The sequence below is a fragment of the Lemur catta genome, chromosome 6 (assembly GCF_020740605.2).
Source record: "Lemur catta isolate mLemCat1 chromosome 6, mLemCat1.pri, whole genome shotgun sequence".
Taxonomy (NCBI): domain Eukaryota; kingdom Metazoa; phylum Chordata; class Mammalia; order Primates; family Lemuridae; genus Lemur; species Lemur catta.
This window is the reverse complement of record NC_059133.1, coordinates 23,763,451-23,789,718: the sequence shown is the minus strand read 5'-3', so window position 1 is coordinate 23,789,718 and position 26,268 is coordinate 23,763,451. Positions and strand designations below refer to the sequence as shown.

The 26,268-nt window shown below is 38.4% G+C and overlaps 1 protein-coding gene across 3 annotated transcripts in view; it reads right to left on the bottom strand.

Moving 5' to 3' along the window:
- The window catches only part of FGD6 (FYVE, RhoGEF and PH domain containing 6), a 104,640-nt gene that overhangs the window by 53,283 nt on the left and 25,089 nt on the right, over positions 1–26,268 (bottom strand). For 2 of the 3 annotated variants that reach the window (XM_045553216.1, XM_045553218.1), the window contains exon 3: positions 12,407–12,560. In XM_045553216.1, the coding sequence (XP_045409172.1) occupies positions 12,407–12,560 (154 nt within the window). The remainder of the gene's footprint in view (positions 1–12,406; positions 12,561–26,268) is intronic. The other variant, XM_045553217.1, reaches the window with a different exon arrangement.

Sequence of the window (26,268 nt, the reverse complement as noted above, 5' to 3'; positions counted from 1 at the left end):
AAAAATAATGGTAATCTCTCTAACGTGGTCTTTTTAAATTGAAATCGTGAATTATCTTAGCAGATCTGCTTACAGCAGAATCACTGTGATAGATCAATGGACTATTTTATAATACAAATTTTTTACCTGCTTCCAGAATTTCAGTGTCAGAACCAAGGTATTAAAATAGATGCAATTTAGCAATGAATGAAGCTCTTCTGAACATTACATTTTAATAACTTTTAAGAAGTATGCCTGTTTATGTTCTGCACGTATGTTAAAACCTTTTTATTTACTTACTTAAAGCATAGATGATGTTCAAGTAAGTATTAATAAGTTGGAAGAGGCTTCCTTAAGGTTTTATAGTATGTACGTTAAAACTTAGATTTTTTTATGCCTATCACATCTATACTCAAGAAATCAGAGACCTATGGGGAGAAATTTTTGGATTCATTTTTTACTATATTGAGAATCATTAGGTCATAAATAATTGGTCAAGAGAGTGAATGAGATCAGTCACAGGGAATATATAAAGTGGGAACTGGACCAAAGAATACCCACTTAAAATAGAGATTTGCTGAGATTCAAAATTGATTATCAGCAAAGCTGGGAAGAGAACCCAGATTTCCCAATATCTGCCCTAAGAATTACTGTATTACACTGTGAATCTCTCATCAATATCTGCTAGTAATCTTGTCATATCCTTACAAACATTAGCTGCTAAACATACACCCACATATCTACTCCGCAGCTAAGGTTTAACAAACATTCTGCAATATTTGCTTTGTATCTTTTTATGAAAAAATTGTTAAATATAACATTAAAGCTCTCTTCCTCCTCCTCCAGAAGTAATCACCAATCTTGCAGTTTGTGTATATTGGTCTCTCCCATGTTTTTATATTTTACTACAGAATTTACATGCAGTACTGAGAAATCCTAACCCTTCCGTCAGAATATAAATACTGTTATACAAATACAAAAAATATTCAAATAAGCCTATGAAGCCAATTATTTATGAAAATAATCTTTAAAGAACAATCAATTACTAATTCAGAGTGCATAACAGATCAGTCTGATCAACTTAGGAAAATTTGTCTTGCTACTTTATCTTACGTCCCAAACTCTCTCCCTAAAGGGACAATTAGATGGATGAATTTGACTCTATCTGCATTATAATTCTTTCTAAAACAGGCTGTTGAATGACTGAGGCTAACAGGTCGCATAAGTTTTGCTCAACTCAACTTCATTCACTCACCTTTTAAACCACACATAGCTAAAATTCTTCAGGAAGCAGGTTTAAGTACAGTCTGATCTTGCAGACCATGTATCAGTCATGTATTAACAACCATGACTGGGTACGGGTACAGGTGTATATACACACACGAATAACTGTTAGTTTGAAAATATTTTAGCAAATCAATGCTTTTCTATTATAATAGGTTTCTCTGTATAATCTGTAGCTGGAATGTTTAATGTTTATAAAATACAGTATATATATTTAAAATTAGAAATGCATTAAAAATGAAAAACATACTTAAACCATTAAGAGAATTGAAGTCTTGACTCTGTACTCTCCATTTCCAAATAATGTGAGGGCCCTTAAAGGTCAGGAGAGGAATCTCAGCAATAGCTTTAAAGAAACATAAGCACACCATAGATGTGGAAGCATTTGTTTAGTAGAGACGGCTAAAATGTCTAAGCTCTATATAGAAATTTCAAGTAGGTGTAATTTATTTTTGGCATCTAGCCATCCTTTTGCTAAGTTTCTACTCTGTACCTTTTTGTTTTTCTTCTGAGGACCCTGCTCTGCCAGGGCCTGTGTTATAGAGAGAACTGTATAGTGTGGGCTGCTCCATAATTATACATATACGCTATCACTAGTCAGATATCATGCTTCCATTATAACAGATGACGGGAATATACTTTCTTTAGAAGAATAACACAGAGGGTCACACATTCTTTTTCTGTAAAAAAGAGTGCTGAACTTTCAACTTTAAAATCCTCACATTTAAACAATCTCTCAAATCTCAAGTATGGTGTGGCAAGTCATTAAGACAGAGGGTGGCAGTAATTCACAGTGGTAGCACTGGGGCTGGTGAGCATGAAGGATGTGTTTCCTTTCTAAAACTCAGATTATTACCTTTGGGGAAAAAATGGTGGGTAATGGCATAAAGAAAGACATGTAGATCAGTGGGAAAGAATTGAGAGTCAGAAGTAAACCCTCACATTAATGGTTAGTGGCGTTTTGATAATGTTGCCAAGGCCATTTAATGGGGCTGTTAGGTAGATAGCGAGGGATTCCGGGTCTCCTAGGGACGAAAGCGGATGTGCTGCAATTCACCCTCCCCGCACATGGGCTTTCAGAGAGGCTCATGGGAGATCTGCATGCACAGTAAGACTCAGGTCATACAGCTCCCAACTGCCCAGTCAAAGTGGTTCCATGGTGACCTCTGAACCACGAGGGAGGTCCCAATCCGGGCACTATAAAACAAATGCAGACCATAACCAAGTCCCTTTTTTGCTCCCTTCCTTCCACTCTCCCTTTGCTGCGACAATGGGCCCAGTCGTCATCTGTGGCATATATACCATGCTCTGTAAACCTGTATCTTGCTCTTGCCCTATAATCCTATCTTTCTCTCCTCAATAAACCTCATTTTCGTGCTTACCTTACTTTGGTGTGTCTGGTCATTCTTTGGCCACGAGTGCACTAAGAACTAACATTTTCAGACTAAAACCTAACAGGGCCAAGGTTAGTTTTCTTCAACCAATGTTTGAAAATCGCTGGAACAACTAGACAACCACAAGCAAAAAGATGAGTTTATATTCTGCTTGAAACTATATACAAAAATTAACTAAAAATGCTAAAACTATAAAACTTCTGGAAGAAAACATAGAAGAAAATCTTTGTGACCTTTTGTTAGGCAAAAGGTTCTTCTTAGATACAACAACAAAAGCATAATCTATAAAAGAAAAAAATTGATAAAATGAACTTCATAAATTAAACTTTTACACTTCAAAAGACACCATTAAGAGAAAAAGATAAGCCATAGACCAGAGAAAATATTTGCACATCACCTGAGAAAGGATTACTGGCCAGAATACATAATGAACTCTGATAAGTCAGTACAACTCAGTTAAAAATGAGAAAGAGATGTGAATAGACATTTCACCAAATAAGATAAAAAGATGGCCAATAAGTATCTAAAAAGTTGTTCAACATAATTAGTTATTAGGGAAATGCAAATTAAAACCACAATGAAATACAACTTCATACCCATAGAATGGCTATCAGAAAAAATCAGAAAGTAGGTGTCAGTAAGGATGTGGAGAAACTGGAACCTTTATATATAGTTGGTGAGCATGGTAGCCCTTATTTATACACTGTGATTGGGGTAAGAAAAGAAAACAAAAGCTCAGAACAGTCTGAGCTATGTGAGGTATGCAAAATTTATCAGACCCAGAGAGACAAGAACTTGGGACTTCAGTCATGTCCCCTAAGTGGCCCCATACCCAGGGGCAATTGTTTAAAGAAATTTGTTCCTGACTCCTGCCTCACCCATTATCTTCAAGTTCCTGGAATTTGTAACACAAAGAATGTATAGCCAATCAACAGCTTATGTTAACGTCAATTATTAGTAAACAACTAAGAAACACCTCTTCTTTTCCTTTAAAAATCCATTTGTAACTGATGCTAATCAGAACCTACATTCAGGGCAACTTGAATCTATGCTCTGGGGTTGCAGACCTCAAACTTGGCACAAATAAACTATTAATACTTGCATTAAATTTGCCTCAGTTTTTTTTTTTTTTCTTTTAGGCTGACAAGACTTTCTGCTGTCTCCTAATACCAATGAGGACAGAAAATTTATTTCATCTCCTCCTTGTTATCATTACCAAGAGGAAGGAGTCAGTACCATTTTCACTCCATCATTTTAAAATTTGAAGTTAATAAGAGGAAACAACTCTACGGCCAGCTGATTCATCCCTCTACAGCTAAGTTTGAAAACATTACTGATCATTAGAATCACCAAGCAGATCTTAAATTTCACATTCCAGTACTGTCTTAGAAATTCCAATTCTGGGCTGGGTGTGGTAGCTCACTGCCGGTAATCCTAGTGCTTTAGGAGGCCAAGACAGGAGGATTGCTTGAGGCCAGGAGTTCCAGAGCAGCCAGAGCAAGAGCAAGACCCCTTCTCTAACCAAAAAAAAAGAAAGAAGGAAGGAAAAATTAGCTGGGCGTGTGGTGTGTGCCTGTAATCCCAGCTAGGAGGCTGAGGCAGGAGGATCGCTTGAGCCCAGGAGTTTGAGGTTGCAATGAGCTATGATGCTGCCACTACACACTAACTTGGGAGGCAGAGCAAGACGCTTTCACAAAAATTAAATAAATAAACAAACAAATAAATAATAAAAAGATCTGATTCTGTAGGTCTAAAATGGAGCATAAAAGTGGATGTTAGAAGAAAGAATTAAAGATAAATAAGATAGCACACAATCATCAAGAAGTGAATAAGGGGAAAACCAAACATACAAATAACTATATATAAGGACAACTATGAAACATGCTGACATCTTAAGGGAGAAAAAGATCATAATCAGACAGAGGAGTGTAAATCAGGAAGGCCTTTGAGAAGAATAAAGCATCTGATGACTTTCAAATCACTCTTTAAATAATCCATTAAGTACTTGCATATTAGCTACTGTAGATACTAACCCATCAATGCCTAAAATCTGGGCTCCATTTTCTTGGCCTCACAGCCACATTTTATCATGGCAACTGAGTCAAGTCCTGTCAATCTGTCCTTCTGAATATTTCTTTAAAGCTTCATTGATCCTTTCCTCTCCTTCAACATTGCCTCCTTATGTCTTGCCTACACTATTACAGTAACCTAAGAGGTTTCCCTGGCTCTAGGTTTAATATTTGCCCCATTGCAATACAGAATAGTTCTAAAATGCAAAGGTAATCAGGCTAGCCCGCAGGCTGAACCACATTAGCAGCTCCCTATCATGTATAGGTAACAAAGACCAAACTTTCCTTTGCCAAGTACCTAAGGCACTTTTACTCCACAATGTGTCCATTCACCATCACTAGTCTCTTTCCTACTCCTTCACACTGTGTACTCTCTACTCCAGCCAAACTTAGATCTCCTTGCAACTCTCCAAGCATGCTCTGCACTTATGTGTCCTTCCCTCTTTCTCCTGCCTTTACTTCCTTCCTGGTCACCTACCATTCTCCCCAAGGATTTCTGCCTCTCATATTCTAACCATCCTCTAAGATGACACTCAAAGGTTTTATCTTTAATGAAGGCTGCCTTAGTAGTCTCTCCCTGCCACTCCCAAAGGATAAGATTACACTTTTGTTCATGGAGTATTTATAAGACTTAACCCAGTGGATTATGTTTACTTGCTGAAATATCTGAATTCCCTCTAGTCTATGATGTTATTCAGTCTGTATCCTTCTAAGTAAATGTGTACAAGGGTGGCTGCCACTGTCTCAGAAACAGAGCACATTGCTTTTGAATATGTGTTGCATACCATGACAATACAAACTCAAATGAACTAAAAGCTTTCATCACATAAAAGAGTAAGGTGGCGTTGGACTAGATGATTAAGATCTTTTCCAATGCTAACATTCTAGGAGTCAATGTATTCTACTGTCCATTTTACCTTTTAAACTAAGAAAGCTATTAAAAAATAAGTCAATGGATTACAATCTTTTTCAAAGTAGACAGAAGTTAAAGATAACTAAAAAAACAAAATTAAAAGACCTATTATTATCTTCAATTTGTAAGAACAATGACTGATTCTGACCCAAGTCAAACAATGATGGAAAAACACACCCCACTGTAAAGCCTCACTCAAGACAGTCCATATTTGGCATCTCAACTTTTCAGTTAATGAAAATCTTCACTTAAATTACATTGCATTTCAAAGCAGAATGCCTGTTAAATAACGGCATCTTCTAAAAGTACACTGCTGTGGAAGTTGAAACATGAGCCACAAACAAATGAAATTATTTTGTCAAGGCCATAAAATAAGTCAAACAAATTCCAAAATAGAACCTTTGATCTGAAATCCCGTTTTATGTTCCAATCTCTTTATAATAGTCCAGCTATGTAAATTCTTAACTGTGTTCTCCTCTTTTCATATTTGCTCATTACAAGTAATGTTCAGTAAAATTAATCAGTTACTTTTTAACAGAATTATTAAAAGGCCTCTTCTACTCAAGAGTTCTAATGAAAAACAAAAAAAATGTTATTAATAATATCCAGACTTGTCTGAGAAACATCTATTATAAAATTATTCCAAAGATGAGGTGACACCATGATAAATCTCTAAAGAATAATGCTTTCTTAGACTTTCATCCTTTTCTTCATGAGAATATATAGCATATGGGCAATTTTACAAAGATGAGTTGAAAAAAGACAGGAAAGTCAGTATATAGGGAAGGTGAAATGGATGAATATTCTAACCACAAAGAAGCAGAATGAATACACCTCACTTTTTTAAAAAAACAAGCTTTTAAGCACTGAAAGAAAGACCAAAAAATATAATACTAAAAACTTGGAAAAGGGAACAGTAGAGATGAACATGGCTAGTTAGTCTACCCCAACATGTTCCATGGACGTTATTCAGCTTCTGTGGTTGTACCAAGTCATTAGTAAAGGAGGATTTGGGTTAAAACCCCAACTCAGGTGATTCCGAGGAAGTTATTTAACCTGTATGTATATATATATATAACTCCTTTCCTGCACATGAAACAAAAACAGTACATATGTCAGATGTATATCATAGAATATTTTCAAAGATCAAGTGTAATAACATGTACCCAAAGCACATGGACAAGCACAGGTACACAGGAGTTAATTTTCTTTCCTTTCACGGTGTCATTTTTACCTTTACAGGAGTAACTTTTTGAATTCCTGTTTGCTTTTCCTTCACAAACTAAAGACAAGGGCATAGTGGTACATATCCATTCTTTTCTCCTCTTACTGAATCTGGCACTTTCATGAGAAAATGTAATTGGCATCTAGACACACATCAGTGACACGCCCATTATACGTCCATGGAGTATGGCACTTGTGAATTGTTTCCCCCCACCAAAAGGTCCTAACCCCCAGGACTTTAGAATGGAACCTTATCTGCAAACAGGGTCCTTGTAGATAAGTTAAAATGAGGTCATTCTGAGTAGGATGTGCCCCCAATCCAATGTGAATGGTATCCTGACAAGAAGAGACACAAACACACAGACACATGAGTGGGGGACGCCATGCGATATGCAGGCAGAGAATAAAGTGCTGCAAATACAAGCCAAGACCAGGAATTGCCAGCAAACCACAAGAAGCTCGGAAGGGGAGAGGAAAGATTCTCCCCTACAGGTCTCAGAGGGAGCATGGCCCTACTGACATCTTGGTTTCGGACTTCTATCCTCCAGAAACATGAGACAATAAATTTCTGTTGTTTTAAGCCACCCAGTCTGTGATAATTTATAACAGCAGCCCTAGGAAACTAATACAACCTATCACAAACACAATCATAGAATTACATTTGCTTAATGTGCATAAACTTTCTTGACTTTCCAAATGCTTTTGCATCTATTATCCTGTTAGAGCCTCAAAACAACTCAGAGGATAATATTATCTCATTTTCCAAATTGAAACTAAGTATCAAAGCAGTTATAAAGAAACTTCTCTTCCTATGCTTCTACTCCAAAGAACTTGTTTTTTTTCTTTTGGACACTGATATCACCTTTTTTACTTGAGTTGCTAGAAAGCCAAAAATTTTTGGCTCATCCTTGGTAGAAGTATAGGGCTATATGATATACATTACTTTGTACTAATCTTCCATTTAGCACTATTGTTTTTCCTTCAGCAGGATTTCTTTTACTCTTTAATAGCTTTATTGAGATAGTCACATACCATAAAATATATTGTAACCCTTTTAAAGTATACAATTCAATGGTTCTGAATGTATTCAGGGTTGTAACTTTAGAACATTTTCATCATCCGAAAAAGAAACTCCATGCCCATTATCAGTCACTTCCCAATCCTTTTTATATGCCTGAATAATATTCCACTGTATGGATATACCATATTTAGTTTATTCATCAGTTGATGAGCATTTGGGTTCTTTCTACTTAATTGACTATTATGAATAATGCTATGAACGTTCCAAGTTTTTACGTGGACATATGTTTTCATTTCTCCTGGGCAGATACCTAAGAGTAAGAGTAGAATTGCTGGGTTATATGGTAACTCTATGTTGAAGCTTTTGAGGAACTGCCAGATTGTTGTCCAAAGCAGCTGCACCATTTTACATTTTCACCAGCACTGTATAACAGTTCCAATTTCTCCACATCCTCACCCACACTTGTTATCGTCCATCTTCTCGATTATGGCCATGCTAGTGGGTGTGAAGTGGTACCTCATCAAAGTTTTGCTTTGTGTTTCCCTAATGACTTACAATGTTGAACATCTTTTCATGTGCTTATTGGACACTTGTACATCTTCTTTTGTCTATTCAATCCTTAGGCCTGCATTATTTATCTTTTTATTATTGAGTTGTAAGAGTTTTTATATTTTCTATATATGAGTCCTTGATCAGAGATATGATTTGCTAACATTTTCTCCTATTCTGTGAGTTGCCTTTTCACTTTCTTGATCTTATTGTTTGCTGTACTAAAGCTTTTAATTTTGCTGAAGTCCAATTTGTCTATTTTTCCCTCTCATCACTTATGCTTTTGCTGTTGTATCTAAGAAGCCTTTGCCTAACCCAAGGACACAAAGAATTACTCTGTATTTTCTTCTAAGGCTTTTAGTGCTTGAGTTCTTACATTTAAGTCTATGATTCATTTTGAGTTCATTTTTGTTCTTGGTGAAAAGAAGAGGTCCAACTTCATTCTTTTGCAGGTGGATAGCCAGTAATTACAGCATTATTTATTAACATCCTGATTTCTTTAACTATACATATTTTGACTTTTTGTATTATGCACTTTATTTAAGTCACCTAAAACCTACTGTGAAATAAGATTGGTGTAAGTAAAGTAACTGACTTTTAAAAATTATCTGATCAAGGTCATATATAATAGCTAGTAAGCGGCAGAGCTGGGACTGAAACACAGGTTTTAGAATGCCAACCTTCAGACTCTCCTCCTCTCCCCTCCTTTAAGAAAAATAAAAGAATGCCAAATTTCAAAATTTTCCGGTAAAACACAATACTACCTTACATGTAAACAAGTTTGACATTTATTCATCAAAGATAAGAAAAGGCAAACTTGAAAGAATATATTAATTGGTAAGGTTACATAGAGCTTGATTTAAGATGTTTAAGATTTTGCTTATTTTCATAAAAATCAGTAATAATAACTAAAAATCTATTAAGCACTCATTTTGTATCAGCCAGTGTTCTAAATAGTGTATGATCATTTAATGATCACACCAATCTTAGCAAATAAAGACAGGAGTCCACTTTACTCCCTTCTCTTTTTATTTTTATTTTTTATTTTTTTTTGAGACAGAGTCTCACTTTGTTGCCCGGGCTAGAGTGAGTGCTGTGGCGTCAGCCTAGCTCACAGCAACCTCAAACTCCTGGGCTTAAGCGATCCTACTGCCTCAGCCTCCCGAGTAGCTGGAACTACAGGCATGCGCCACCATGCCCGGCTAGTTTTTTTTTTTTTCTATATATATTTTTAGCTGTCCAGATAATTTTTATTTCTGTTTTTAGTAGAGATGGGGTCTCGCTCAGGCTGGTCTCGAACTCCTGACCTCCAGCGATCCACCCATCTCGGCCTCCCAGAGGGCTAGGATTACAGGCGTGAGCCACCGCACCCAGCCTCCCTTCTCTTTTTAAAGATGGGGAAACTAAGCCAAAGAAAAATGGAGAGAAAAGCATTCACCAGGCTGTGGCTAGATGGATCAACAACTGTCTAGAAAGGGAGAGTTAGATTATTGCTTTTGTTGTCTCAGATGACGAGACAAAGAGTAAGTTCATTAGAGTGGCTGAGAATTCTAAAAAAGGGAAATTATCAGTGCTACTGGCATCAGGTAAAAAATGTGAAATGTCCCTGATTAACCAAAAAAATAGTCCCATTTTAAAAAAAAAAGATAAAGATTTAACTGGGATATTGCAATGTGGCACAACCAAGAACATAAAACAATAGTATAAATACAGGAAGGGATAGGAAAGGCAGGCACAAACATAGAGGAAGGAACCCTGGGAGTCTCCACTGCCCACAAAATGAATGAGTCAACCAGGCAGTGTTATCACAGGATGTGTTGGGAAGAGGCACAACACAACGAGGTCAGAGAGTAATCCTTCTTTATACCGTGTATCAGGGAGATCCCTAGTTGGAAGTGGAAACCAATTTTGGTCACCACTTCAAGTATGGGGGGAGATTGGAAAAGGTTCAAAGAAAAGAAACAACTAAACCAAAATGATAGAAAAGCATATGAAAGAACTTAGGGTTGCCCATCAGAGAGAGTAGTGGTTGATTTCATTATGGCCCTTAGAGAGGAAGGCCATGCGAATGCTCTTCCTCAAACTCTTCACAGGCTTTGGTAGTCATTTAAATCTCAGTCAATTTCAGTATGATAGGGAACATGGTTAAAAAAAAAAAAAAAGAAGAAGAAAACAACAAATGAAAGATTTAAGGAAAAAAAAGAGAAAAAAGAAATTTAAAGGACATTAAAAAAATAGTCAAATATCACTTTCTCAGAGGCTTTTATCCAAAGTAGCCTCCTTAAGCCAGGAGCAGTGGCATGCACCTGTAATCCCAGCACTCAGGAGGCGGAGGCTGGAGGATCTCTTGAGCCCAGGAGTTCGAGACAAGCCTGGGCAACATAGTGAGACCCTGTCTCAAAAAAAAAAAAAAAAAACAGAAAAAAACAAAAAAACCTCAAAGTAGCCTTCTCAGTTTCTAGCACACCACTCTGATTTGTTCCCTTCATAGCCCGTAACACTATGAATTTCTTCCTGTTTATGCATTTATGGATCCTCTTGTCCCATTAGAATGTGAGCGTCACAGAAGCTTGGACCTTATTTCTAGTAAATACCAGTGGTACCTAGGATATAGTGGGCATTCTATAAATATTTGTAGAATCTATGTTCATGAAGCAGAAATGTGGGAAACGAGCTTTCAAATTTTAGCAAGACAGATGCCAATAAGACACAAGAGTCAAAGAGAGTCAAAGTAAAACCTGAAGCTGCTGAGGAATGCTGTGGGTCTTTAAGAAGAACAGAGTCATTCATATGCCTTAGGAGTTTTACAGATTCACCTGCCTAACTAATTTCTAGTGGTTACTCCCAAAACCATGATTTAATACCCTACAGCACAGAAAGGAAGTCTTGCTAGTAATAAATAATAAACAAATGATCACTGAGCTCTTACTGTGTACTGGATAGTGTTCTAAGGCTTCCATACATCAAATCATTTAATCTTCACAAGTCTGTAAGTACTAGTCTTTTTTTAGTCCAAAAAAGGTTAAATAATTAGCCCAAGGTACTCAGATTGTAGCTGGTGGAGCTGGGACTTAAATCCAGACAATTGTATTTGTGCCATTCATTTAAGGCTGAAAATGAATTCAAACAAAGCAAAAATATGTTAAACAGGAAGGATAATGAAGTGATAAATTACGGTATAGGCGTTAGGTGACATGGATTTTCTCCATGGCTCGATATGTTGCGTGGATCTTTTCAAATTTTATCTTGCTGTAACATTCCAATACATCCTGGGGACTCTGCTAATATACTATTTTTTCCCTTTATTAATATATTAATTAAAATACATGTGATTTAAAATGAAATAGATAAATAGACATTCAACCCAAACTAAGCGAGACATTATAAGCAAGCCCCTGTGGCACATCTTGAACAACTATCAACACATGGACAATCTTCACGTATGCTGTGCTCCCCCAAACACACACACACACACACACACACACACACACACACACATACACACAAACACGCTGAATTATTTCAAAGCAAACAATAATGTACTACTATAGCAATCGTTACTCTATCCCTAAAAAGATTTGATTGAGTCTGAAATGCATATAATTCTTTTCTTTCAAAAAAATCTAAGAAGAATTGGTAGCATTACAAGGAACAATCCTAGGAGGCCTTTTCAGTACCAAAAAGAAAGCCAGGAGATGTTAGTGAAAATAATTTCTCAAAAATCACTGAGTAATCTCTAAGTGATACGGGCTTAGAAACATGAGACTATGTTAGGTGCTACAGTACAGCAGGAATTATATTTATATTATAATTATAATGAAACTATGTTAGGTGCTTTAAATTTGGGAAATGTTTATAATTATAAGTTGTAAGAAAACTCACTAGGGTTTTTGTGCCTACCAGGCTGATAAATATCATCCCCAAGCATAGTGAGAGGCCAAAAAACACAAAAGTAAAAACAACCAAAATGTACCTGTTTATCCTCCAGTGGGTCAGGCTCTCCTTTACTGGACTCAGAGCTGACATCGTCTTCATCAGAACTGTTGATGACTTCCTCCTCATCAGAGGGAAGGTCACCAAGACCAAGATCGAGATCATTCTGTTCCTCCTGGGATGCTCCAGAACTGCTATAAGAGAAAGTATACATTAGTCACCTTTAATAACAAAACCCAAACCAACCATCTTATCCTTGTAATGCGAGCAAGGGATGACTAAGGGATTTAGAGGGATGGGAAGAGCCAGATGTGCCAAACTTCCCCTTCCTTTATCGTGTCTCAGGGGCCCAAAACCCAAATTTATTTAAAAAAATTTTAATGATAGGAAGGTGTGCGGGAAGCAAGTTTCCCAGCTGCTCCCATCCTATTCTTCCATATATCCTTCCCCGAGAAGATCAGGCCTCTGCTCCTAGTTAAGCCAAGAAGCCTTATATGGAGTGGGCTGGCTTACCACAAAGGGCACTGGCTGCACAGGTGCACCAGAAAGTCACTGCTTCCTTGGGCTTCAGTGTTTAAAACAACAACAAAAACCAAGTAACAACCCATGAGGACTGAGAGGTAATGATGGTGATGATAATCAACAGTGCATGTGCTATTGTGAACATGTGCCCACCCCTCTCTCTAGTCATCACCGTTATGTACCCAAATCACAAGACGTGGGAAGGAACAGCAGATGTTACACATGCTTACAATCTACTCCAGACCTGCTGAATTAGAAACTCTAGGGGTATAGGGCCCGCAATTTGCATTTTACCAAGCCTTCCAGGTGAATCTGACACAGGCTGAAGTTTGAAAACAGGCCATTTACCAACTCTTCTCCCCAGACTGACATCATCAAGATTTGCCGGTTTCTACTGAGACAGATCTCAGGAATCTACAAGCCATTGTTGCAATCCAATCTGTGGGGGGAATTCCATAGGAAAGTTCCCTAGAGAGATGATGGAAATAATTCTTCCAACACTGGTTGTAAAGACGCAGGAACGAAATGCCTGTAGCAATTGCTTTTCTGTTGCTGGTCTACAAGAATACAAGAATAGCTGCAGAACAGAAGGAGACAGGTGGAGCCAGTAGAAGGTCCACAGAAAATCACCAGGAAAAACACTCAAGCAGAATAAAGACACAGTTGCATTCCACCCTGGCAGGCTCTTTGAGCAGGTCATGGGCAGGTCACTTAACTGCCAAAGCTACACGTTGAGAATTTCTAACGGGAATCTTAAAAGCTAAAGATAAATTTTCTGCCAGTTCCTGATTACACATTGTAGGATACAGACTTGCCTCAGAAGCCATTCCTGAAGCCCAACTGTTACACAAACCAGTTGGATGGAGGCAGAATGCCAAAAGGAACACCTCCCACTGCCAAAGACGGGGTTTCCTATTACTCAGTGGCTGGGGGCCTCGGGGAATCGTATCACAGCCTCAGTTAGGTGGGTGCACACCTTATCACAGCTCGCCATGACATGGAAGAGACTCACTCCCCACAGGCTGACATGGGCGTGTGCAGGGTGGAAGCTTTCTAGTTAGATCACTGGCAAGATTCACTGCCAACCCAGCTGATTAGTTAATTGTTGTTTTAGATTAGCAAGACTAAATGTGAATTAACAGGATGTACAGACTGCAGGATCCATGCATACAGGTAGAAGAAAACATACCTTCACCTGTTTCTTTTTTTCTTCTTTCTTTGAGATAGTCTTGCCCAGATAGAATGCAGCAACATTATAGCTCACTGCAACCTCAAACTCCTGGGCTCAAGCAATCCTCTAGTCTCAGCCTCCCAAGTAGCTGGGACTACAGGTGTTCGCCACCACACCCAGTTATTTTTTTCTATTTTTGGTAGAGACAGGGTCTCACTCTTGCTCAGGCTGTTCTTGGACTCCTGATCTCAAGTGATCCTCCTGCCTTGGCCTCCCAGAGTGCTAGGATTACAAGTGTGAGCCACCCTGCCTGGCCCCCTTCACTTATTTTTATTTTAATTCCTTATCTCTTTACATCTTCCAAAACCCTCTTAGCAGGACACATGTTCAATTTCCCAGTGGCAACAGCACCTCCTAGAAGCTTCTTGGAAATGCAGCATCTCAGGCCCCACCTGAACCTACTAAATCAGAATCTGTGTTGTAACAAAATCCCAGTGATAGGTGTGAGAAGCTCTGCTCTAAAGGCTTTTTGAATCATTCCATCTGTGTGCTATTTTGGACTCCAAAGTGTGGACAGACTTGGATAATTAGTAATAGGGATGCAGCAACTGTGAGGAAATTAAGTTTATTTTGACTAAAGAGAGAGCTGAGAGGTGTTTCTTGGTCAAACATTTGGAGAGCTATTATTAAGAAGATAGTAACTAGTTGTTGCCATATCCATTAGGGATAGAAAAGGAATCAGAGTGCAAAAGTTAACATTTAAGAACAAGAAAAAAAATCTTTAAATATTAAACCTACATGGGTCAAAACATACTGCCATGAAATAGCGAGAGACTTTAGTGTCTCCTCTGAATTCCATACCATCTCACTTAACTGCACTTGGTGGTACACCTGTTTTCCTCATTAAAATGTAAACTCCTAAGGACAAGGACCTTGTGTTTTTCACCTACATCCCCAGCATACAGCCTGACACACAATAGGCCCTCAAGAATTTTTTACTGAATAAATGAAAATTATGTCAGAAGGCAACTGGTGTTAAATTTCAATGGTGCAGGTGGCCTGAAGCAGGTTGGCTACATCAGGAATTAAGAGGAAGGGGACACATGTAAAGGGAGGAAAAATCATCAGGACTTAGGGTAAAGGGGTGGGGAGGAAAAGGTTTCAAGTCCAGGTCAGCAGAAGAATGAGGGTGACATGAACTGAAACCGAAATTTTTAACAGGTGGCCTGATTTTAAAGGAAAGAAAACAGGTTTAGCAGCAAAATCAGGAAAGATGGCAGTTAGGATCCAAGGTAAAACTGTTAATTAAACTATTTTCCCCCACAATCGTTAGCAGCTTTTGAATCTACCTAGATAATTTTAGGCTTCTGATAATGAAACAAGCATTCCATACTGATGTCAATCGTATAGTCTGGGGCTCTTCTATTCTTTTTATTTCCTTCCCACAGTCAGGAAGATAATACCCTAACACTGTCTGCTTTGTGGGTTAAAGGAACAGGACATAGTGCTTCCTCCACATCTTCCTGCCTAGTTAGTTCATAATTTGATAGTCGAAGTGAAAGCAAAGTAAGCTGCAACAGCAACCAAAACAAAGCCCAGGCTTGACTTCCCCAGGCCATCCTTTCTAAGTCAGATTTGCTTCTGGAAGTAGCCTGGTTTCTAGAAAATCGGTTTGTTCCTAGTATACTGGAACAAAGATAGACACAAGTAAAACCAGAAATAAATTCCTACTGATAGGAACTGTTCCTTCAATTCCACGTGCCAAGACCTATGCATTTGGAGTGATGACTATTCAATGCCATCACTTTTAAAAAATGATTCATTTTTTTCCTATATGCTTGTTTCTATATATGGACAGTACATCCTCCACTGGAAGTACATCAAATTTTTCTTTCAAGTAAGAGGTCACAACCAATTCCTTCTAATTTAGAAGGATTTGTCTTTTGAAAAATACTTAATCCATTTCCTCTAAGAGTTTTCAGGAACAAAAAACCTGTACAATGTTGAGCCAGGCATTAACAGTTGCCTGGGTTCACCACAAAAACATCCTGGAGAGTCTCCACTAAATTAAAAATTCCAGCAAAGGGAAGGGAGAAGGACAAAGATGGCTGGGAGAAGGGAAAGGAGAAGCAGTTAGCTGAGGAATGCTTTCAAAACAGTCGCCTCTGTTGTTGACAAATCCAGTTATCTTTTTCTTTCTCTTGCCTGTGATTTTATTCTAAGCCCCTTAACCAAAGAATGTTCTATGTAATTCCACCCAAACTTGAAGAAAGAAGTCCTCTCCAATACCCTGACCTTCAGAAGTTCCTTTCTCATTTCCAAGTCACAACATGTAAATCTGAACTTCTGTGATCTTTCTCTTCCTCTTTCTACTCCTGGCCCAAAGTGAACAGAACCTGCTCGTCCTCAGGATGTTGCTATAATTCTTTTTCAAATGCTGTCTCATTATGACTTGGTGATTATGTGTTTCCTTTGGCGGCTCTCATATTTATCACAGAATGAGCGGAAAAAACTATTAAGGACTTAAAGGATGAACGTTACATGGAAAAATTAGCAAAAAAGTTTAAAATAAGATTTTTAATAATTATTAAAATATGCTAACTATATATATACATACATATATAATTGGTTCCTAACATTCACCAGAAAATTATTTTTAGTTAGTTTTATCAGAAAACATTTTACTCTATTACTTCAGTTACCTTACAGAACTGCAGATTCCAGTGTCACGGTGAAACTATGAATCAAATCAATGAAAAAAATGTAAAAACCCTTCTAATTCTCCTTTTTGGGTCCTTTTCTCAATTACACAGTACTTCTGTAATTTTCTCCATTCCCCCACTCAGATGATTTTCCTGAGAACTACCCCTAAAACGGGTAAGTCATCTCTCTAATTCTTGTAGGAAACATGGCACGACTTGAGAAATAGGCATACGTGGCCATTTGCATCCTCTAATAAAGCAAGTGTCATGTATTCATGTCATGTTTTTATGCTTTCCAAACATAGGATCTTGCACAATTACTTTAAATATGTGCACAGCCAGGTGACAATATAAAAGCCAAGAGATAACATAGAGTCTGAGGCAAACTTATCTGACCTGAACAAATATCAGGTTCAACAAACGTGACTCCTTTGTCCTGGGAGGTAAACCAGATCATCTGGTAGGTCATCTCCATTACTAACTGCTTTGACTTAAAACAAACAAACAAACAAAAAACCTCATACACAAAAAACCTAATGTTTCAATAAAGCGTAAGCCTGTGGATGCTGATGTTCTGATTACAGTATAATAGCAGAAACTCGGCCCCCTCCAAAGAAAATTATACATGTTAATTTTTAATCTTCTTTTGAGAGGCTGTCTGCCTAAAAGTTAGGATAAACTTTTTTAATTTTAAAAACTAATGATTTTGGCCGGATGCGGAGGCTGAGGTGGGAGGATCGCTTGAGCTCAGGAGTTCGAGACCAACCTGAGCAAGAGTGAGACGTGGTCTGTACTAAAAATAGAAAAAAATAGTCTGGCCTGTTGGCGTGCATCTGTAGTTCCAGCCACTTGGGAAGCTGAGGCAGGAGGATTGCTTGAGCCCAGGAGTTTGAGGTTGCTGTGAGCTAGGCTGACACCACTCATTGTACTCTCGCCCGGCAACAGAACGAGACTGTCGCAAAAAAAAAAAAAAAAAAAATCAAAAAACCAAAAACTAATGATTTTATCATCTTGATTTGAGGAAAAAAAATCCTATAACATACGTATGTAGCATATTAACTTTTTTGAGTTAAAGTCTTTGATCAATACCCACAAAGTAAAAATAAAGAAAATCACTAAAATATTAAAGAGATGGCAATAATAGGAATTTGTTATCCAAAAGAAAAGAGGAAGAAAAATTAAAAAAACGAAAAGATCTTGTAACATGAAATGTACACAATTAGTGTTTTGTTTTTTGGTTCATGAATTTTAAAGGTTTTAACAACCAAGCCTTTAAAACTAGCAAGCTAGGGTTCTTCAGCTTCAAAAAAAGAAACTGTGCAAAAATATTCAACTTCCCTGAAATATAAACTAGAAACTGTTTAAAACTGGCTCTGGGTGACTCTGTTAGGAAGGAATATCAAGCTTCAATGATGGAGTTTTGAAAGACACGCCTGTTTCATTTTCCAGGGGCAACCTCCACCCTTATAAATACCATTACCATCTCCTTCCCCCAGGAATACATTTATTGCTAAGATTCTTAGAATTGTACCCTACTGATTAAAAATGAAATCAGGATCAGTACCTTGAGGCTGCTATTTAATGCATTAACTGCCATGTGAGCTGTATTTAACTCAGGCCAGTTTGAGCTGGTTGCAGTAAAACCCTGCAGTTGGTTCATGAAAATCTTACTTGTTGATGTTCTTATTGTTACAATTAACATTGACAATTTAATTCCAAAAACGTGGATTGTGTTGCATATAACTCACACAAAGAAAACAATAAAAAATAACAAATTAGAAAGGATCATTTTGTTTTAATAAAATACCATGGTCCTAGGGAAAAAATTTTTTTCTAGTGTGGCAGTCAAGGTGTTAAAATACAGTCCTCACAAGACAACTCTGAAAATGGTTTAAAAAACAAGTAGAAGTCAAAATTCCTTAAAGAATCTATCCAGATACTTGCACCCTTTTTATGTAACTGTTTTGGTTTTTTTTTGACAGAGTCTTGCTCTGTCACCTAGGCTGGAGTATAGTACCGGGATCACAGCTCACTGCAGCCTTGAACTCCTGGGCTCAAGCCATCCTCCTGCCTCAGCCTCTCAAGTAGATGGGACTGCAGGTGCACACCACCATACCTGGCTAATTTTTAAAAATTTTTTTGTAGAGATGGGTTCTCACTATATTGCCTAGGCTGTGTAATTGGTTCTAAAGTCATTAAGGTTTAATTCAAAGTAAGTAGTTTTAAAGGGAGTTTCCATCAGTGGCCATTAATAAAAGACTGGTTAAATAAATTGGGGTATATCCATACTGTTGTTAAACAGCTATTTAAAAAATAAGGTAGATCTATGCATGATGACACAGCTCTTTCTCCAGGAAATACTGCTAAGTTGAAAAGAAATCAAGGCTCAGACTGTGCTCCTGTTTGTGTAGAGAAGAAAAAAAACCCACATACACACACACACACACAAATATATATATATATATAAAATGTGTGTGTATGTGTACACATGTATAAATATGCTGGTGTATACACAGGCTGTCCCTGGAAAGATTCAGAAGAAACTGATAACCATGGTTGCCTCTGGGACTAAAGTTCTGAGGTAAGAAAGAAAGAGATTTCGTTATTTACCCTTTGGTACATTTTAAAAGATTATTATCACATGATTACTTTTTCAGAGAACACCCCTTCCCCACATACAGAAAATTTTGAAAGTTTTATAAAAGCTGATTCAAAGCATATCTGTATTTATACATATATACACACACATATTTTTATATGTATACAAACTTTTTGGGGATAGTTTATTTCCTTCCCAGGGTGATGAGAATTAAAAATAAAGATATTCTTCTGTTCTTCCCTTTTTTTCCCCCCAACCCCTAGGCCTGGAGGTCTGTGTAAGTATTTTCAGAGTTCAGGGTTGTCCTGTGGTTTTGTTTTGTTTTGTTTGGTTGCCGCTGGCTAGAGTGCAGTGGTGTCACTCACTGCAACCTCAAACTCCTGAGCTCAAGTGATCCTCCTGTCTCAGCCTCCTGAGTAGCTGGGGCTACAGGCATGTGCCACCAGGCTGGCTAATCTTTTCTGTTTTCTGGAGAGAGGCTGGTCTGGAACTCCTAGCCTCAGGGGCCTCCCACAGTGCTAAGATTACAGGTGTGAGCCAGATGCCTTTGTTTTTTTAAATCTCTTTTAACTATTTCTTAGATTGCTAAAATATAGGCTATGGCTTTCTCCTACTGCCTGCAGGGGTCTGTTTGGGAGAACCATTAGCCTAAGTCTCTAGACAACACAGAGGAAGGGATGATCTTCTGGCTAGCCAGTTGATAGCTTTAAAAAGAAAAACAGGAGCCAGTAAAGGGAATTTTCAAAGGCCTGCAGGTGCCACAGAGTGACCACACTTGTTGACCATGCCACAGGGAAGAGCACCATAACAGCATAGTGTATCTCCCACAGTGCTCTCTCTGGGTTGTGGAAGAGCTCCCTGGCCTACAAGTTAGGACGACCATGCCCTATCTTAATGACACAGGAGGATCCCAGGCTGATTACAGTCTGACACCCTTTGCCTTCTCGCTTAGCTAGGAAGCATTAGGGTCAAGCCTGAGCTGTTCTCAGCTAGAAAAGAATGAATTGTTACAAAAATGTCTCCTGAAACAAGCGCTACATAAAATAAATAACAAATATTTAATTACCAACAATTTTGCTTTCTTAAAATTGGGATGTGCTTTACGAAATGTGGATAGAAATCTTTGTTAATACAAATAGAAACACATTCCTGTTGAGCCTAAAATTGCTTCCAACAAAATATAGCGAGTTCCTAATCCAGTTTCCTCATTGTACCAAAGATGATGTTTCTTTTATTGGAAAATAAGAAGTTTTTAGATAAGGTTAGGGTTGACCCAATATCATTTCTCCCCTTTTTACCTCCTCACTATGTAAAATACTGTATGTACCTACTTAGTACCAAAACAAATAAAGGCCACTAGAAATAAATAATAAGGTTGCTATGGCTACAAGGGAGAACTTCATATTTACATACACACATTTACACATATACATTTATACATATATTTTACAAATATTTTAATAATACTCAAAACATATGAAATGGCCATGTCATCTATTTCAGTAAACATTTCATTGAGGTCTTATTATGTTTCGTGTATTATTTTAGGGGCTCAAACTATAAATTCCATTGATTGCTTCCCTTTGTTTTCCTGCTGAGACTTTCCTAAACAGATAAAGGCAGAAGGAATTGACATTACCATAGTAAGTAGGATAAAGGCAGGGGCCACTTTCTAAAAAGAGACAACTAAAAGTGAGTGCATGATAAATGTTTTTTTTTTCCTTCGACGCTAAAATGTTAAAGGCAGTGCACAGACACTGGGGCTACACAGCCAGAGAAATAAGTAGCCCATGCAGGCTGAGGACGACTCCAGCAAATGCAAGTCCTAAGTGGGAGAGGACTAGAGGGGAGATACTGTGAGCAAAGGCTTGGAAGTAGGAATGGAAGTGAGGAGGAGGGTGATCTGAGTAGGGGGTGAGAGAAGTGTGGGGTGGGCACTTCATGTGATGAGAGGTTGCAGAGTCCACCAAATTCGGGAGAGGTCCCTACTGCCAATGGGGCTGGCAAGTAGCCAAGGCAGGGACAATCATCCATCCATGATGGGAACTGGGATCTAAACCAAATCCCTCCTGTTGGCTTTGCCGGGTTCTAACACTAGGCTAAGAGATCTAGCAGGGGAGCCAGGCCAGGGGGGCAAAACTGGCTGGTGAGTAAGTAGAGATGCCCCATTGCTTCCCCTAATGTCTTGTCATCATAATCCTAACAGCCACTGAAAAAGTGGTGAGACTTTTGGAAAATATGACTGCTCCCTCTGCCCATGCTATGCTCTTGATTGTGATTCAGTACAAAACTACTGTGGAGTAAGGCTGAAAATTAAGGACCAATATTATGTTCTGCCTTGATATCTGGGGAAGAAATCAGGAGGGCCGTGAATGATCTAACTACAAGTTGCCCTCCCCACTCTGCTCCCACAGATAAGGTCCCCTAGCCAAATAACCGCCTTATCACAGGGATCAGGCACAATTCCTGCTCATCCTGCTGAGTGGTGGGTTTCAGGTCCCTGCTGGCCTGCAGAATTATCGAAACAAGCCAATCACCTCCTCCCATGGAAACCAAGAGTCACCCCACCCTCTTGATACAAAGCCTGCCTCCCACAGCCCCCAGTTCCTGAGTACAACCCCTGTGTGACCAGGTGTGGCATGCTGTGTCCTCCTCCCCTGGGCTGTGAATAAATGTGACTCATAAACTGCTGCTGACCTTATCTGTCCAGTGCCAGGTGTCATATGTTCAGCCATTCCCATAACCCCAGGGTGGGAATCCCTCTCTCACTAACAGGGTAAAGAGAAGATAATTAAAACAATCACTAAAGAGGGTGCCATTCTTTGGGATCCTGAGGTACAAAGCAGGTACACTGGTGGTTTCTAATAGGATTATCCTGAGAAATCATATTGAAATTCAAGTTAGCTTCATGTATACCTAATTACATTTTGCACAGACATCCAGACTCTGCCCGATAAACTCAAGCAATTTTCAAGGTATAGGCATTAATGTTACGTGTTACAGAAATGTGACATAATAATCCCTGTTACAGAATGTTAAATGTTACATTAAATGCAGATCCCACTATAATAAAATGGTGGGGAATTACAAGGAAACCAGTAGTTAAATGCAAAGGTTTCAGGCCTAGATTTTATTTTATCCAAACCTACATAAATGTATCATTTTCTTTTCTTTTCTTTTTAAATGTGTCATTTTCTAATACCACAGCCATAACTAGGATTTCCCACTGACATGGGGAAAAGGACAGTAGGTTTCTTGGGAGCCCATAAGGAGCCAGGGAGGGGAGGTTACTTTGTTGTTCTACTTCCTTATTTAAAACTCTACACAAACAAATTTACCTTTCTTCAAGTACTATTCACAAGAGCTCTGTCTTAAAGGTCTACTCTGGACGAGTTATAAATCATCATTAACCGCAAAGACCCATATGGAACTCATTTCTTTCTGAGAGCACCCTGGGGACACTGCAAAGTGCCTCAGGAAAAGACATGGATTTCTTCCTCCACTCTTAATCCCACGCATCCGTGTATCCTTCCCCCAGTTACACTGCTGACCAGCTCTGTGTTTATTTTTAGCTTCTTTGATTGGGACAAAGCAGGAAAAATCACAACATTTCTATCAAACTCAGATAACGTCTTCAAGAAGTGAGATAAACAGATTCGCTTTTGACAGGATCACAAACATTTCATCAATTTTCATACATTTCTAGGTGTAAAGGAAAGGCAGTAGAGAAGAAAAAAACACTGGTTTCAGCCTAAGACAGACCTGCATTGGAAGCTAGGCTCTACCATTCACCTGGCTGCGTACAACTGCCTAGTTATTTGGGTTCTGTAATTCTACACTTCCCTAAACTATTTATATAAATTGACATAATACCACCTACTATGAAGATTAAATGAGATAATGTCAACATGTCAGGTACATGCAGTAGACAAAAAATAAAGACAAATTTTTAAAAAGCAGGCATGAGAAAAGGGAGAATATTATGATCCATCAAGTAAACAGAATGGCAAGAGGATTGAAAGTTTTTGTTCCTGTTCACCCCTGGTAATCCCAGAACTTACTATGATCCTTGTAAGAACAAATGAACGGATTTTTATCCTAATATTGCACACATATATAGTAGAGTATGATTAGGCAAATCCAACATGCTGCCTGTTTTTGTAAAGCCTATGAGCTAAGAATGGTTCTGACATTTTTAAATGGTGAAAAAAAAACCCACAATTATTTCGTGACACATGAAAATTATAAACAATTCAAATTTTAGTGCCCACAAATAAAGTTTTATCAGAACACTGCCACACTCATTTGTTTTTGTACTGCCTGTGGCTGCTTTTGCACCACATCAGCAGAGTTGAATAGGTGCAATTCAGACCCTATGGCCTGCAAAGCCTGAAATATTTATCATCTGGCCCTTTATGGAAAAAGTTTGCTGACTCTGGGTACAGATTACCCAAAAGAAGCAGGATAGTCCCTTTGGAGCAAAACTGTGTTTGAATTTTAGCACTGCCACTTACTAACTAGGTGAAACTGAATAAGTTTTTAACCTCGCTGTGCCTCCGGTTTTCAACCACAAAATGGGGATAATAATAATGCCTGCCTGACAGGGTTTTGTGAGGTTTAAATGAATTAATACATGTAATGCAGTAACAACAATGCCTTGTGCATAGAAATCTCATTTGCTTACTTCTTCTTTCTCTCCTCATATATATACCTAAAGAGTGTTATCTATAATATTAAGAAAAACAAATTATGGCAGTAGACACTTAAACATCTAGAATTATGTAAAACATTTCTTCAGCGAGAAGCTTCTGCATTATCAGTCATGTGAAACAGCTCATCGCCAGCTTAAAAGTCTGAGTAAAGAACTACACCAAGGTCATGTGAGCCACAGTTTTACAGCAGGTTACTCCTAGAGCTTGTTCTCTGAGTTTAATTTCACTGCTTAATTTTGGTAGCTTACTACTCGGACAGTAATATCCTGAAACTCAGAATAATTACAGTTCCTGTCTCTTATTTCTAAAAGAGGTTTAGTCACCAACATAAAATAATGACTAATTTAGAGGTATTCCACTAGATCAAGATACTTTTTCAAGCACATTTTCAAAGGCTAGCTTTGTTCTTCTTTAATAACGATCCCACTGAGGACTGACACAGGCTGAGAAGGCGACAAGCATGTGTCACATATGCACAATGAAGCTGCTAATTCCTTTGGTAATATAAACTTCATGTTGCAATATAAAGAAAGCAGAGTACCCTTATTTATTTTCTACATACACATTTTCATGCTGAACTAAAGTGGAAAGAGTCTAGGAGACTGCATTTCAAAACACTGATCACTTTGCTCTGAGCCACTTGCTGAAGGCATGGAAAAAAAAAAAAAGAAGAAGAAGAAGAGGAAAGTAAGGAGAAATTAAGATACCAGAAAACAGCAAGATAAAATAAGGATAAAGAAGAGAAATAAGGAGCACATAGAGAGACAAAGCACCACCCACCCGTGGGTATGGCACATGTTACAGGAGACATTTACTAAGCTCTTGGTAGGCCAGGCCAGTGTTAGGTACAGAGGTGACACACGAGAAGGAAGACAGGGTTCCTCCCCTGGGGGAAATAGTGCTGCCAGCCTCTGTCTTTCTCAAATACCTCAAAGATAATAACAGCCTCCTAGGGACAGAGTTGAACTACACCTAAACTTTCCACTTATTCTAAAATTTTCCATATTGAAAAGCAAAACAAACAAATCTCAAAAAAACCTTCTCTCTCCCATGGAATGGAGGGGAGATAATGAAAAGGGGGGAACATTTAACTTTTCACTTCACACACATTTAACTGTCTTTTAAAAACAAGGATTCCAAATAACTTGTATAATTAAATTATACATAAAGAATTGGGCCGGGCATGGTGGCTCACGCCTGTATTCCTAGCACTCTGGGAGGCCAAGGCGGGCAGATTGTTTGAGCTCAGGAGTTCGAGACCAGCCTGAGCAAGAGCGAGACCCCGTCTCTACTAAAAATAGAAAGAAATTATATGGACAGCTAAAAATATATATAGAAAAAACTAGCCGGGCATGGTGGCGCATGCCTGTAGTCCCAGCTACTCGGGAGGCTGAGGCAGTAGGATCGCTTGAGTCCAGGAGTTTGAGGTTGCTGTGAGCTAGGCTGATGCCACGGCACTCACTCTAGCCCGGGCAACAGAATGAGACTCCGTCTCAAAAAACAATAAAAAATAAAAAAAAATAAAGAATTGAAAATTTTCATTCTCCCTTCCTCAAGTTTACTAATCTCAATTATTTTAAGTATTCCTCACAAACTATTTTTTTAATACTTAAGAAGGAAAGGTCAAAGGTAAGGGAAAGGATGGATTAGAGACAGCTATCCCCGGCTGATCATCCTCCAAAATGCAAAAAAAGATCAAACCATACTGACATATCCATTACGGAAATAGGTTTTGGTCTGCTTCCCGTAGACAGTGTCTAAATGATTTCTTCTAAGCCCCTTCTGTCTCGCCTCCCCACCCTCCTGGGAAAATGATAAAGTCTCTGCACTTTATTTATTTATTTATTTATTTATTTATTTATTTATTTATTTATTTATTTATTTTTTGAGGCAGGTTCTCACTCTGTCACCTGGGCTAGAGTGCAGTGGCATCATCATAGCTCACTGCCACCTCAAACTCCTGGGCTCAAGCGATCCTCCTGCCTCAGCCTCCCGAGTAGGTGGGACTACAGGCATGCGCCACCATGCCCAGCTAATTTTTTCTATATTTTTAGTTGTTCAGCTAATTTCTTTCTATCTTTTTGGTAGAGATGGGGTCTTGCTCTTGCTCACGCAGGTCTCGAACTCCTAAGCTCAAACTATCCACCCACCTTGGCCTCCTAGAGTGCTAGGATTCCAATGTGAGCCACCGCGCCT